This window comes from Chlorocebus sabaeus, chromosome 3 (assembly GCF_047675955.1).
Source record: "Chlorocebus sabaeus isolate Y175 chromosome 3, mChlSab1.0.hap1, whole genome shotgun sequence".
NCBI classification, from domain to species: Eukaryota; Metazoa; Chordata; class Mammalia; order Primates; family Cercopithecidae; genus Chlorocebus; species Chlorocebus sabaeus.
This window is the reverse complement of record NC_132906.1, coordinates 4,112,380-4,128,647: the sequence shown is the minus strand read 5'-3', so window position 1 is coordinate 4,128,647 and position 16,268 is coordinate 4,112,380. Positions and strand designations below refer to the sequence as shown.

At 46.0% G+C, this 16,268-nt stretch overlaps 1 protein-coding gene across 4 annotated transcripts in view; it reads right to left on the bottom strand.

The window, feature by feature from the left end:
* The window catches only part of SPATA13 (spermatogenesis associated 13), a 318,996-nt gene that overhangs the window by 11,930 nt on the left and 290,798 nt on the right, over positions 1-16,268 (bottom strand). For all 4 annotated transcript variants that reach the window (XM_073012904.1, XM_073012906.1, XM_073012905.1 and 1 more), the window contains 6 exons: positions 11,220-11,356; positions 9,071-9,250; positions 8,413-8,598; positions 6,162-6,341; positions 4,470-4,702; positions 857-986 (listed from right to left, as the gene is read on the bottom strand). In XM_073012904.1, the coding sequence (XP_072869005.1) occupies positions 857-986; positions 4,470-4,702; positions 6,162-6,341; positions 8,413-8,598; positions 9,071-9,250; positions 11,220-11,356 (1,046 nt within the window). The remainder of the gene's footprint in view (positions 1-856; positions 987-4,469; positions 4,703-6,161; positions 6,342-8,412; positions 8,599-9,070; positions 9,251-11,219; positions 11,357-16,268) is intronic.

The following is a 16,268-nucleotide window of genomic DNA, read 5'->3' as shown; positions in this document are numbered from 1 at the left end:
CACATGCAGGTGCTAGCTATTGTCAGTTTTTATAAATACAGAGAGAGAGAGAGAATTTGTTGGACCATTATTACAGGCATTGTATTTGTACTCTTTCCTTTTTTTTTTTTTTTTGAGACAGAGTCTTGCTCTGTCACCCAGACTAGAGTGCAGTGGCACGATCATGGCTCACTGCAGCCTCAACCTCCCAGGCTCAAGTGATCCTTCCAACTCAGCCTCCCGAGCAGCCAGGACTACATGTGTACGTCACGACGCCTGGCTGATGTTTTTTACTTTTTGTGGAGATGGGGTCTTGCCAGGTTGCCAGGCTAGCCTCAAACGCCTGGGCTCAAGCGATTCTCACACTTTGGCCTCCCGAAGTGCTGGGATTACAGGTGCGAGCCACTGTACCTGGCCTGTACTATCTTATAAAATGCTCACGGTAGCCTTTGAGGTAGGTAATATTTTCCTCCCCAATTTGTAAGTTAAAAAAATTAATCTTGCCCAGATCATACAGGATTCACATGTGGGCAGGGACTCCAGAGTCCCCCATACGTCTACTACGAAGTTACGCGGCTGCACACGAAACGTCCTCTGCGGTTCTCACGGAGCTCCCTCTACCAGGAGAGACAGAGGCTCCGCAATAAACTCACTGCAGATACTCTTCAGACTTTATTTCTTACGGGGGTGAGGTATAAAGTAGTTGACTGTTAAATTCAACAATATGCCTCAAAACACATTTACCATTAATGGTATATATACCATTAAAGCCAAGAATATAAGGTACTGACCACAGGATATTAAAGTGCGTCTGCACCAGATCAAAGGTGCAGGAGGGGCGAGTGGCGTGGGATCATGCGGGGTGCTTCCCACTTACCTCCCAGCCCACGATGGACACCTGCCAGCGAGCTATCTTGTCGATGCTCTCCAGCTTGCGCTTGCGCTCATTGATCAGACAGGCCACATTCTTCATGGCCTCATACGCTGCCTTTATGTTGCTGTAATCACTGCAAGATGGGAGGATAATTTTCATCACATAACACGCACCTTACAAAGAAGGACTGGCAAAATAACCCACTGGGGCGCTTCTTCATATACAAATGCCCTAGACAAAGTGACATTTACATCGTAGCCGCTGTTTCCCTTTCTTGTTCCCCTGTGAATAGACTACAGTCTGCATAGGTTAAGGGAGCTGACGCAATGCAATTCGGAATTCTTTGGAATAAAAATGTTTTCACTCATTTCCCAGAAATCACAATGAATGACAGTGAATGCCACAAATAAATTTTAGTCACGGTGACAATGGGTGACTTTCACTAATACAGAGAGAACAGTCTTTATCATGGCTCTGATTCTCACACAACCACTCTTGCTATATAAAGTACTTTAAAAATCCTAACCATTTTCAAAAGTGACTGTGTGCTCTGAGTCTTCATCTTTTATGCTGTTCGGGAAAGGACAGGAGAGGACAGGCGCCTGAAGTGGTGAGTTACGGAAATGGCAGTATGGCATTCGCCTCACCAACAGATCTTCCTTTCTGGTGCTTTCCGTCCACCACAGTGACGTCAAGCTAAAATGTTCTCCCCAGGAGGTCCCCGCTCCCAAGCCCACTAAAACTGTAGGCACCGGAAAAGCAGAAACTACAGTTTTAATCTACACACAGGCTAGCACAGAGCACGTCCAGTAGCTGCAAGCTTCCCATTCAGGTTTTGCTCAGCGTTAATAATGCGGGGCCACGGAGACCAGCCATCCAGCTAGTGAGCTGTATTTTCCACTTTCCCATGGCAACTTACAAGACAGACAGGGCCGCTCATCACAGCCGGAATGAGTTAGAATCCTGCACAGCCATGGCAAAGCCTTGAAAGCAGATTCTATTGTCTATTTACCAAACACAGTTCAACCCAGCTCCTGGGAAGTCCCCAGACGCTGCCCACCGAGCAGACCCTGCCATCTTCAGAGAGGCCCATTCACACTCAGAAGCGGGGCAGAGGGCAGGAGCAAGAATGACACCAGGGGCTGCCAAAATAATGGGCACAGAGCCCCCAGAGAGGCCTCCAGCCATGAAGAAAGGGTGCAAAATCAGTTTTTCTGGACAAAACTGAATTGCAATGGTTTTTTAAAAATAATTTTTGCTTTGTTTTACTTAAGACTAGGAAATGGACTTTCTGTCATGTTGACTAATTTTTATTTTGAAAAAACCAAAATCTGCAAATGTTCTTGGTGAAAAATGCCCTTAAAGGAAGAAAATCAACTACTGAAGAGTGAGGTACGGACGTCTGGACCCAGCTTTCCCATCTCAGAATGTACTAAGCTGCCCGCCCGCATCTTCCAAGAAGTCTTTGCTTCTTAACTTTCTTATTCATTGTCTTTGGCTCTGGCTCCTCATCATGCCGTCCAGACATTTTCTTTAAAATGTCTTTGAAAATTTGTAGAAGATATTTACAATTTTTTTTCTTCAATTTTGTGGCTTTCTTGACTTGTTTGTTTTTTCTACTGAACTTTTCTGATTTCTCCATCAGAAAAAGAAAAAAATATATAGCTCTCTTATCTATCTCAATGAACTCCTTTTTCTAATTCCTTTAGTCCTAACTCTTTAGCTAACACCCATATCTAGTGTCTATTGTTCAGTGACCTGCTCTTATTCTTTACTTTCCAATCTAATTGTAAGAAAGTTCCCCCCGCATCACCCCCTCTTTTTTTTTTTTTTGAGACAAAGTCTCGCTCTGTCACCCAGGCTGGAGTGCAATGGTGTGATCTCAGCTCACTGCAACCTCTGCCTCCCGGGTTCAAGCAATTCTCGTGCCTCAGCCTCCTGAGTAGCTAGGATTACAGGCGCCCATCACCATGCCCAGCTAATTTTTGCATTTTAGTAGAGATGGGATTTCACCATGTTGGCCAGGCTGGTCTCAAACTCCTGATCTCAGGTGATCCAGCCGCCTCAGCCTCCCAAAGTGGTGGGATTACAGACATGAGCCATGGCGCCCGGCCAGAAAATTCCCTTTTTAAGTCTGTCTCTCCACAGGAGTTCAGAGGCAGAGAGGACAAAAGAATAAATGATTCACTCACTCCACTCCCTGCAGGGAGATATTTAGCTGCTGAAACCCAGAACTGTTGTGGTTTGCCACAGAAATTTCCTCCTGGCACAGTCCCTTCCCTCTTCCTCTTCTCATTAGGACCCTTTGAGATGACCCACTCCAGAGCTGCAGGTGCAGTTAAAGACCTTGTGTCAGGGGCATGGACCTTGTTTCGATTCTCATCTAGAAGAGTCAGCTTTAGCCTAGACCCTTGTGCCCCTGGGTAGCCTGGCTTGAAGCCGGGCACACAGCAGTTGCCCTGTGACTATCATGTCCCTGCTGGCCAGGTGAGAACTCAGAATGAGCCAAGCACTGCTACTTTGAGGTACCAAACAGCCGGGCTGTGCTGTGATGACATCTTCCCGTGGCATGGAGAACGGGCATGCACATTCCAATGCTGAATGGATGACATGCCTAATGCATAGCCACACAAAGGCTCTGTGCACGCACGAAAGGATGGTTGGCTATTAAGGAAACAAAGGATAACTTCTGGCTCCCCCAGAAGAGATCATATGGCTAGGGAACAAGGGCCTTAGAGGAATTCAGAAACAACCAAAGCAGATGATCAAGACAGAATGTCTATGTTGTTGCTTTTTGTTCAGGAGAAGCTGAGATTCAAACAAGAGAAGGGTGAGTAACAAGAAGAGCTTAGTCAGGCACCAAGGAAGCTCAAAGGGAGGTGCAGCATTCAGGTAAGCGTGGAAGGAAGCCCTGTGCTTCCAGCAGGAGGGAACAGGGAAAAGACCAGAGTCGGCACCCTGGTGCGTAGGAACGGCTCAGGGCCCAGCAGGCGCCCAGTGCCCTGGTCTCGGCCGCCCCGTATGGATTCGCACCCCTGACAATCCATACCCTTTTACAGTTCAAGCTTGTGCGTGCCCTCAGCCCTTCTATGTTGCTAAGTAGAGACTGCTTAACAAGTAACTTTAGGTAAGTCACTATCAAGTAACGTTTCTGCCATAAAGAATCCTGCTCTGAGCTGAGCTGCTGTGCGTCAACCTCAGGGGCACAGGACAGAACGAGAGTCATGGCTGTCCATTCACACTGGTCTGTTTCCCTCAGAAACAGTCTTTACTAACCACTGAGTACTCAAAGGCACGTTTATAAAATACAGGTAAGCAACATAAAGAGTAACAATACAACAAAAGCCCCCGTATACTCGTGGCACAGCTCACGGATGACCCTTGTGTCATCACAGCTCTAGGAGTGGATATTCTGGAGCCTCTTCAATCACGCTATTTCAAGAGTTAATTGCACATATTCTAAACAATCTGAAAACTTGTCTCACGGAGCGCCCAAAGTGTTAAGGCTGACACTGAAGCCCCCCATCACTGCTGGGGGTGAAGAGCTGCCTACAGGTAAGGGCAGCAGCACCCTCACCCGCCCCCCTCACCCACGCCCCTCACCCACGCCCCTCACCCGTGCTCCTGTGTGGTATACTTGAGCAGCTCGGCCAGCTGCAGTGGGTATTTGCAGATCTTCTGCACCGGTGTGAGCAGGAACCCGTCGATGGCGATGTCAATCATCTGCTGCAGCAGGCGGCAGGCTTCGAAGAAATGTCTGTACTTGCCCTGCTTCATGAGGTTGGCGAGCTCCAGGCAGGCGCCCGGGTGGTTGTTGCAGTACTCGGAATAGATGGCAAAGCCGTCTTGCTGGGAAGGAAAAGCACAGCGTCATCAGCTTCTGGGGTGCCTCTGGGGCATCATCCCTGCCCTCTCTAAGGGACACTCCTAAAAGGGAGGAAGATGGACTACTGCAAGAAGGACAGGGCATGAAATCCGCTGGTGCCCGAGCTGTCCTGCCATGGTTTCCACAAGCGTTATCTGGCCGGCAGGAAGGGGTGCTTCGGCAGGCTCCTGAGGGGGTTGGGGATGAGGCTGCCCTGGGACTCAGCACTCTGGTGTCCTTCTAGCCTCCCTCGCACTCATCCTGGAAGGTGGGTAGCAGGGCCTCTAATGTCCCCCTCCCGCAAATTTTTTCAACTCAGCTGAAAACCATGTATGCAGTTTTGATGGTTGCTTCTTCTTTGCGGTTTAAAACTAGTCTTGTCAGGTTTTCCTCAAAAATGCCCATTTCTACATACCTCTCTTCCCATTTCTCTGCTGTCACCCTGGCTGGGCCTGCCACGACCCCTTCCCTGGTGGTAGCAGTACTCCCCTGTCCTCACTGTGGGACTTACCTTCCTCAGGCCACCACCCAGCCTCCAGCCTGTCCTAAGGTGGCTCCTGCAGGAACCTTCTGCACAGGCCACACAAGGAGGCCTGTGACAATGTCCCAAATACGCCCAGGTCACACATGGGGCCCAGCCTCCAGCTGACTGACTTAACACAAAAACATCACGCCCAGCCACTTAAAATCTATCTGCCCCAGGGGACTCTAGACAGCTACTGAGCCCAGCACCCAGGAAGTGAAGGCGTGGTGAGGCTGTCATTGTTATTATTACTACTCTTACTGTCCCTAACTATTTGCGCTGGGACTAAAATCTTCCTCTGAAATCTTCTAGCAGTAAGTAGTAATAGTCAATCATAAGTTAAAAAACGATAAATGCATGTTATCCCAGGAAGGTTCTGAGGCAGTTACAGTATCACAAGCACGTGTCCTGGAGCCACATGCCCGGGTCTGCCTTCACAGCTGCCTCTTACTGGTATGTGACCTTGGGTTACTTACTCTCTGGGCCTTACTTTCCTCATCTAGAAAGTGAGAGAGATAATCATATCTACCTCATAGCAATATATAAGACAATATAAGAAAACCTTGGAAACAGTGCCTGAAATGTAATAGACACTTACTGGATATTACTAGGAAGGACTCCATAGTTCTTACGGCATAACCCTTAGAAATTTTTAAAAAGTAATTACTCCAAATGTAACCCCCTAATTTCAGACTACATAAAAGGGTTTTGAAAAAATGAATTTGGGACATTTAGACAAGATTAACTATACAGATTTCGTTTATATGATAAGCATATAAGATAGAAGAAATATCTCCTTTCTATGGAAGATTCATCTAGCAAACAAACAACAGAGCTAAAGAGACTCCTGTTGTTCGTGGAGATGCACATCAAAATTATGTAACCAGATGTTATTAATAATGAAGTAAAGGGTGACGCACATTTTGAAGAAAGCAAGATCCTATTTCACTTAAGTGAGGTTCCTCTTTGTTGTACTGTTTCTCAAGGTCTTTCAGAAACTTTCTTTGGAATTTGTAAATATCTTCAATGTTTCCAAAAATAGTGGCCAGTTGCGCAACAGTGAACATTCCTGTGTGCTTGCGGCACTGTCGGAGATAGCCCTGCAAAACACAGAAGCAATGGTTTTCGTTTGGAAATCCAAATAAATCATTTGAATAGCACAGCTTTTGTAGGCCTAAAACCATGATCTTGGAATGAATTTTAATTAAAGAAAATTATTTTAACCTCTATGAGTCTCTGACGAGGTCATCGTACTTCCATGACTGCAACTTGCCATAGGTGTTTTAAAATAAAAAGAAAGCAAAAAGGCTCATGCCGTTGGATTTAGGATCCAATAAACCATGTAACGTTTCCAGAAACAAGTTTCAAATACCAGAGCTCAAAAATTGGTGTCGTCACATGTTTTTCCAAACTCTTCAGATAATCATTCTCTCAACCCTAATTCCATTTCACAGCCCAGGTGACTTGTCAAATGCAGAATGTCACTGCTTGCTGAATAGCCCATGCAGCTCTGTGCACTGTCCATCAGGGCAAGGATTCCTCTTACTTGAGGATTCCACCAGCACCGCCTTTCTATGGCCAGCACCAATCTGTAGGTCTTTAATCTGAGGCTTGCCCTAATTATCTATGTGCAACACCATGGCTACACTATGACTTGGGTAGGAGCTAGTGGGATAAGAGGAAAAGGCTGTACATACATGTAACAGCTAACTCAAAAAGAGTTATCATGACATTCAACAGAATGAACTGACCATGGAGTACAACACATACCAATGACTACTTGGTATGAATTTTAACAGGAAAACAATATAATGTAATAGTTCAGAAAAGGGCAGGTTCTGGAGCAGACTGCCTGGGTTTAAATCCAACCCCACTACTTAACTTTTCTGTGCCTTGGTCTCCCCATCTGCAATGCAGGTTAACAGGACTTGCCCAGTGAGAACGCTGTGGCAGCCGAGTTAATCCAGGTAAGGGGTGGCAACAGTCAATGCTCAATAATCATGGGCAGTTCCTCTTATTTCCCTAAATACCACCGCAGAGCTGCTTCTTTCGCCACCCACGCACACAGAATGAGATGGCTGGCACAAAGAAGCTAAACACTGGCCTGTCCACATGGCTGGCTAATCTGATGAGAGAACGGGCAGTTCTCTGACTTCGACTTGTCTTCAGCACTGAATGGTCAGCGTTGAATGGATAGCGCAGACATCAGCATTTATAGCTAGAAGAGCCACAATGAGCAGACAGGGCGAACAGCAGTGTAGTGTGATGCTCGTACACAATCCATAAAAGCACAAAATATCACAGGAAGACAAAACCCTTTCAGGTGCACCTCTACTAATGACAAGCTCTCTGAAATCAGGATAAGACCACAAAATAAAATGTGTTGCCACGTAGAATAGCATGACACTAGAATATAGCCTCTGATATCACCAATATAAAACTCGTATTTTTTCCCATCTGTGTCTAAATGACTCAGGGTCTCATCTGTGAGTTGGTGATTAGATGCAGTGGGGTTGCAGATAGGAACAAACCTTTGACTCTTTGTAAAATCAAGTGAGCGTGTGCCTTCTATGAAAGCCATTCTTTTCAAATAATCTCAGGAATTAGGTCCTGATAGAGAACGTTGCAGAGTGCACTTAAGAGAGGGGCTGGGCACACTGGCTCACGCCTCTAATCCCAGCACTTTGAGAAACCAAGGCAGGAAAATTGCTTTAGTCCATGAGTTTGTGACCAGCCTCGACAACACAGTGAGACCCTGTCTGTATATAAAATTTAGAAAATTAGCTGGGTGTGGTGATGCATGCCTATAGTCCTAGCTACTCAGAAGGCTGAGGAGCGAGGATTGCTTAAAGCCCAGGAGTTTGAGGCTGCAGTGAGCTATGATCATGCCACTGTACTCCAGTCTAGGTGACACGGCAAGACCCTATCTCTAAGAAAAGCCTTGCCTCTGAAAAGAGACCCTGACTCTAAAAAACCTCCAGCAACAGCTAGGACAGCCGCAGCACTCAGACTTAGCAGTGCAGACAGCAGGGGTGGAGAAATGAGCAGTGGGTAAGTGTGTACATGTGGGAGTCTGAAGGAGGGGCAGGGGGTGGAGGTGGGGAGACAGCCCAGGCACCTCATGCAACCTCGTACTGTGACCATTAGTGAGGTCCCAGCCTGGCATCTCACCTCACAGATGTCCCTAAGGTGTTTGATGTACACCCGCTCGGTGTCCATGATCTCCCGGATGACGTTGGTCCGCATCTGCTGCTTGTTCTCGCAGTGTCTGTGGCGGCTCTGGCTGGCCTCCTCGTCCTGCTCCTCGCTGGGGGTGCTGCTGGAGTTTTCCGACAGCTCTTCCTGATTCACTCGCAACTGCAACCCACACACAGGGGACAGGTGACTTGGGGCAGGGGAGGGCAGCACGGAACAGAGGCAGGAGACCTCCCAGGTTCCTACTTTCCTGTGACCTGTTGAGAAGGCGGCCTGGCCCTCGCCTGAGTCTCACGGCCTCAGCAGGGCTGCAGCTGTGCCAGCAGGCACAAGGACCACAGAGAAACACCGAGCCACTCGCTTGCCTTCCGTTAACATTTTGGCTCCGACCCAGCCTGATTTCTTACAAGTGTGACTTGCATGTCAGCTAACCATTACAAAAGAGCTGACCTGATGAAAGGCGAGTTCTGACCCGAAAGGATCCTGCAGCCCCCATAGACATTCTGGAAAAGCTGCAAGCGCCCCACACTTACTCTGACAAAGCTGCAAGCGCCCCACACTTACTCTGACAAAGCTGCAAGCGCCCCGCACTTACTCTGACGAAGCTCGCGGGGAACAAGCGCCCCGCACTTACTCTGACAAAGCTCGCAGGGAACCAGGCCTCCTTGTCCTCACTGCGGCCCCACCACCAGTCCTTGTTGGAGGCTTCCAGAACCTGGATGACATCCCCGGCTTTGAAGCCCAGTTCCTGGTCGTCCATGGTCACATGGTCCCACAGGGCTTCTGCGCAGACCACGTTGCCATCACTGATCAGCTGAAAGGAGACAGTGGGGTGTGCTCAGCATAGAGCATTCGTGGGCAGGAGGGTGAGGGAGCTGCTAGGTGCACTCTCTCAGGGTGACACTGGTATCCTCTCACTTGGATATGCTGGTGGCATTTGGTCCACACTGACTATGTGACTAGTTACACAAAGAGAACCCAGGAGAACAGACTGGGGATAAACAAAGTCAGGAGGGGCATCTCTACCTGCTTTTAAAGAAAGCCCTTATACTGGGCGTGGTGGCTCACACCTATAATCACAGCACTTTGGGAGGCCGAGGCAGGTGGATCACCTGAGGTCAAGAATTCAAGACCAGCCCAACCAAGATTGTGAAAACCCATCTCTACTAAAAATACAAAAATTAGCCAGGCGTGGTGGTGGGCTCCTATAATCCCAGCTACTCAGGAGGCTGAGGCTGGAGAATCGCTTGAACTTAGGAGGCGGAGGTTGCAGTGAGTGGAGATCATGCCAATGCACTCCAGCCTGGGGGACAAAAGGAAAACTCTGTTTCCCAAAAAAAAAAAAAAAAAAAAAAAAAATTAGCCAGGTGTCCTGGCACATGTGTCTGTAATCACAGGTACTCAGGAGGCTGAGGCAGGACAACTGCTTGCACCTGGAAAGCGGAGGCGCAGTGAGCCGAGATTACATCACTGCACTCCAGCCTGGGCAACAAGAGCAAAATGCAAGAAAAAAGGGAGGGAGGGAGGGAGGAAGGCAGGCAAGCCCCTTTAAAAAAAAAAAAAAAAAAAAAATGTAAGTTGCTCACTTTGCAGCAGGTCAGTTATCTAGCAAACTTCAATTCTGAAATATTTGCTCCAAAAATGGCTTCTGGCAACCATACTAGATGTCACAGAGCCAAGCTTACTAAAGTTATGCACATATGCTACTGGAAGTCCGTCCCTCACAGCTCCCTCCCGTGTGGATCATTCATACTTTATTCACAATGTGAGTAAGCTTTGCATCTAACTTTACACTTTACAGCAATTAAAGATAACACAGCATGATCTTGAGATCGTTAACAATTAAACAGTCAGGAACAAATGTGGCTCCTCCAGCCACTGGTCACAGGAGCAAGTGATTTTGCACATCTCCTTAGCGGCCAACCATGCACATCACTGGTGATCTCGGTAGAGACACTAACTCACTGAGGAGTTACGCTCCACACGTTCTGCTCAAGAACGCCAAAAGCTGGAGGTACCTTCCAGAATGATTTCCTAAAAAAAAAGCTACAGCTGCAGGGTGGCCAAAGGAACACCAGATTTGGAGGCAGAAAGACATGGGTACCTCCAGCTCTGCCACTCGCCATCAAGTAATTAGACATCTTTCCTCAGAGCGTTGATGAAAATGTGGATAATAACCATAATGTCTGCTTCTTAGATCAGTTGTGAGAACGATACGAGATACCCAAAGGGAGGGTATTCTTTCATTAAATGGAAAGCACTGGCCGAACACTGATGGGGAGCTGCTCTTCTTTACCTAAAAAGATGAGCTGCCTCTACCCAGAAAGCTTAATCCCATACATTTTCCTGGACGGGGTCAGAGAATCACAGTGTTGTTCTTTCTTTATTTTTGAGATGGAGTCTCCCTCTTTCACCCTGGCTGGAGTGCAGTGGTGTGCTCTCGGCTCACTGCAACCTCTGCCTCCCAGCTTCAAGCAATTCTCCCTGCCTCAGCCTCCCAAGTAGCTGGGTTTACAGGTGCGCACCATCACGCCTACCTAATTTTCTGTTATTTTTAGTAGAGACGAGGTTTCACTATATTGGCCAGGCTGGTCTTGAACTCTTGACCACAAATGATCCACCCTCCTCAGCCTCCCAAAATGAATCACAGTGTTGTTTTAATCAGAGTTCCAGGCTTTTGGACATGCTTAGTAAAGAAGAACTAGAGAACAAAGTCAGAAGTGGTTGTGGACCCTGAAAATCAGGTATCCCGTATCCACCACTGTCACGTGGAATTCCAGTACCTCATTGATGGCCAGCTGCTCCCCGCCGGGCTGCAAGTACCGAGGGCTCGCCTGGCAGAGGTCCTCATAGCTCAAGTCCTCCTCACTACCGTTGTCATCCACTAAGGCAGAGGGCTCAGTACCTCCATCTGAAGAAACTAAAACATACAAAATACAAAAGGCATGATTTAAATGACACAGCTAACAAGATTTTTTCATATGATGAAAAAATTTGGTAATACACTCCCAAGGGAAGGTAATCACCTGTATCTTAGAATAAGAAACTGTGAGAAAATGTTTACATTGCTCCAAAGTTGAGAGCTGCAGTTCAGTGTGACATTCAGTGAGAGGTGGAATGTTAAAGAGTGTATTTTGCCAACACAACACCATTTGCAGAGTGAAGACCATCAGGGCATTACGTGTAATTTACTTGGAAGTCTGTGCTCCACCCTGGATATTAACAGCATAAATACAGATAACAACGCTGCCAAGCAATGTGCTGGGAAGTCTGAGGACGTAAAGAAGATGAAAAAGATGATCCAATATTCTGCTTCCATCCTTTATCTGCAAGGCAGTACTACCAAAACCAGTACATCCCAACAGTGTCTCGAGTAGAAATGTGCCATCATTCTTACTCTCCACACATAGATGAAAGGCTCGGAACTCAAAATATGAGAATGAGGAATTATATAGTACTTTTACCAGAAAAGAGAGAGAAAGATATATATATGTGTGTGTGTGTGTGTGTGTGTATATATATATTTTTTTTCCCCCCCAAGATGGAGTCTTGCTCTGTCGCCCAGGCTGGAGTGCAGTGGTGCGATCTCGGCTCACTGCAAGTTCCGCCTCTCGGGTTCCCGACATTCTCCTGCCTCAGCCTCTCGAGTAGCTGGGATTACAGGCGCCGCCACCACGCCCGGCTAATTTTTTTTATTTTTAGTAGAGACGGGGTTTCACCATGTTAGCCAGGATGATCTCGATCTCCTGACCTCGTGATCCGCCTGCCTCAGCCTCCCAAAGTGCTGGGATTACAGGTGTGAGCCACCGCGCCCGGCCAAGAGAGATCTTTTAAGGACGGTGCAGCTTTTTAGATTGGCCACCCTGGTAGTCAGATTTTCTTTCTTGGGACAATGAACCACGCTCAGCAAAGCCAACAATCTGTCACAGAGCAGTGTCTTCTTTCAGACTCATGGCCTCAGCCCTCTTGTGCAAATTCAGGGATGTCTCCATCACTATTTTTCCACTTGATCTTAGCCAAAAGGCCGAGAAGCGATGCATCACTATTTTTTTCCAGCGGAATGACTGTCAGGTGCTGGGGACAATGACCTTTGTCCTTAAGGGGATGCAATAAAACCCGAATACTTTATTGAGGATTTTTGCATCGACATTCATCAGGGATATTGGTCTAAAATTCTCTTTTTTTGTTGTGTCTCTGCCACGCTTTGGTACCAAGATGATGTTGGCCTCATAAAATGAGTTAGGAGGATTCCCTCTTTTTCTATTGCTTGGAATAGTTTCAGAAGGAATGTACCAGCTCCTCCTTGTACCTCTGGTAGAATTCGACTGTGAATCCGTCTGGTCCTGGACTTTTTTTGGTTGGTAAGTTATTAATTATTGCCTCAATTTCAGAGCCTGTTATTGGTCTATTCAGAGATTCAACTTCTTCCTGGCTTAGTCTTAGGAGAGTGTATGTGTCCAGGAATTTATCCAATTCTTCTAGATTTTCTAGTTTATTTGAGTAGACATATTTACAGTATTCTCTGATGGTAGTTTGTATTTCTGTGGGATCGCTGGTGATATCCCCTTTATCATTTTTTATTGCATCTATTTGATTCTTCTCTCTTTTCTTCTTTATTAGTCTTGCTAGCAGTCTATCAATTTTGTTGATCTTTTCAAAAAAACCAGCTCCTGGATTCACTGATTTTTGCAAGGCTGGTTCAACATATGCAAATCAATAAACGTAATCCAGCATATATAGAACCAACGACAAAAACCACATGATTATCTCAACAGATGCAGAAAAGGCCTTTGACAAAATTCAACAGCACTTCATGCTAAAAACTCTCATTAAATTAGGTATTGATGGGACGTATCTCAAAATAATAAGAGCCATTTATGACAAACCCACATCCGATATCATACTGAATGGACAAAAACTGGAAGCATTCCCTTTGAAAACTGGCACAAGACAGGGATGCCCTCTCTCACCACTCCTATTCAACATAGTGTTGGAAGTTCTGGCCAAGGTAATCAGGCAGGAGAAAGAAATAAAGGATATTCAATTAGGAAAACAGGAAGTCATATTGTCCCTGTTTGCAGATGACATGATTGTATATCTAGAAAACCCCATGGTCTCAGCCCAAAATCTCCTTAAGCTGATAAGCAACTTCAGCAAAGTCTCAGGATACAAAATCAATGTGCAAAAATCACAAGCATTCCTATACACCAATAACAGCAGAGAGCCAAATCATGAGTGAACTCCCATTCACAATTGCTTCAAAGAGAATTAAATACCTAGGAATCCAACTTACAACGGATGTGAAGGACCTCTTCCAGGAGAACTACAAACCGTATTTCATTTATGCTCAATGAAATAAAAGAGGATACAAACAAATGGAAGAATATTCCACGCTCATGGATAGGAAGAATCAATATCATGAAAATGGCTATACTGCCCAAAGTAATTTACAGATTCAATGCCATCCCCATCAAGCTACCAATGACTTCCTTCACAGAATTGGAAAAAACTAAAGTTCATATGGAACCAAAAAAGAGCCCACATTGCCAAGACAATCCTAAGCCAAAAGAACAAAGCTGGAGGCATCACACTACTTGACTTCAAACTATACTACAAGGCTACAGTATCCAAAACAGTATGGTACTGGTACCAAAACAGAGATATAGACCAATGGAGCAGAATACAGCCCTCAGAAATAACACCACACATGTACAACTATCTGGTCTTTGACAAACCTGACAAAAACAAGAAATGGGGAAAGGATTTCCTATTTAACAAATGTTGCTGGGAAAACTGGCTAGCCATCTGTGGAAAGTTGAAACTGGATCCCTTCCTTACACCTTATACAAAAATTAATTCAAGATGGATTAAAGACTTAAATGTTAGACCTAAAACCATAGAAACCCTAGAAGAAAACCTAGGCAATACCATTCAGGATATAGCATGGGCAAGGACTTTATGTCTAAAACACCAAAAGCAATGGCAACAAAAGCCAAAATTGACAAATGGGATCAATTAAACTAAAGAGCTCCTGCACAGCAAAAGAAACTACCATCAGAGTGAACAGGCAAATTTTTGCAATCTACTTATCTGACAAAGGGCTAATATCCAGAATCTACAAAGACCTCAAACAAATCTACAAGAAAAAAACAATCCCATCAAAAAGTGGGCAAAGGATATGAACAGACGCTTCTCAAAAGAAGACATTTATGCAGCCAACAGACACATGAAAAAATGCTCATCATCACTGGCTATCACAGAAATGCAAATCAAAACCACAATGAGATACCATCTCACACCAGTTAGAATGGCAATCATTAACAAGTCAGGAAACAACAGGTGCTGGAGAGGATGTGGAGAAACAGGAACACTTTGACACCGTTGGTGGGACTGTAAACTAGTTCAGCCATTCTGGAAGACAGTGTGGCGATTTCTCAGGGATCTAGAACTAGAAGTATCATTTGACCCAGCCGTCCCATTACTGGGTATATACCCAAAGGATTATAAGTCATGCTGCTGTAAAGACACATGCACATGTATGTTTATTGTGGCACTATTCACAATAGGAAAGACTTGGAACCAACCCAAATGTCCAATGATGACAGACTGGATTAAGAAAATGTGGCACATATATACCATGGAATACTATGAAGCTATAAAAAATGATGAGTTCATATCCTTTGTAGGGACATGGATGAAGACGGAAATCATCATTCTCAGCAAACTATCATAAGGACAGAAAACCAAACACCGCATGTTCTCACTCATAGGTGGGAATTAACAATGAGATCACTTGGACACAGGAAGGGAAACATCATACACTGGGCCTGTTGTGGGGTGGGGGAGAGGGGAGGGATAGCATTAGGAGATACACCTAAAGTAAATGACAAGTTAATGGGTGCAGCACACCAACATGGCACATGTATACATATGTAACAAACCTGCATGTTGTGCACATGTACCCTAGAACTTAAAAGTATAAAAAAAGAAACAAAAAAAAACCCCCAAATACTGATGACTGCAGCCAGGAAGTGGAAATATAATAAGGAGAGTCCGAAGCAAGTGGCAGGATTTTAAAGAGAAAGGGATCCTCCTCAGTCAGGGAAAGGCTTCCTGGAAGAGGGGCAGACCACTCAGAACAGTGTGATGGCCCCTGATTGAAAATCGAAGGTGGCTGATACGAAGCACATGCTCCACGGACTCCCAGCACATCTCATGAAAGATGACACTGCAAAGATCGGGGGCACACAGAAGGGCCTCACAGGCTAGAGTTCATCCCGGGCTGCTCTTCCAAGGTTTGGAGGAAGGAAGCCACAGGACCTAAGCAGAGTCCCCTCATATGACAGAAAGAGAAGAGGTTTTAGGATCACAGAAGCTGCTCTGAATTCTGGTCCTGCCCTTCTGTGGGCATGGGACCTAAACCAAGTGACCTCATTTATCTGAGCTTCATGTCCTTTTTGAAGAATCAGGTGACAGAATGCATGTGACACTCTCCGCCTCCTTGACCATAGCTGGAACTCCACAGAGTTGAAGGTGTCCTGCCCAGTGAGGGCTGGACTAATGACAGACTTTGCTAGGACATAGAGGAAGAGCTGTTGGCTCGCAGAGCCTGGGGCCAGGGAAGCCAGCTGGGGAGAACACGGTTAGTGGGAGTGGGCGGCAACAGGAGCTGCCCCAGGAAACGGCATCAGGAACTGAGATCCATGTCGGGAGGTCAAGTTCATGCCTGCAGCAAGAGATAGGGTCAAGGACGTTTTGGAAAAATTCCGAGTTCCCTGGAGATTTAACAAAAAGCAGAAGTCTGAGGGAGAAGCCGGTGTGCTGGGAAGGAC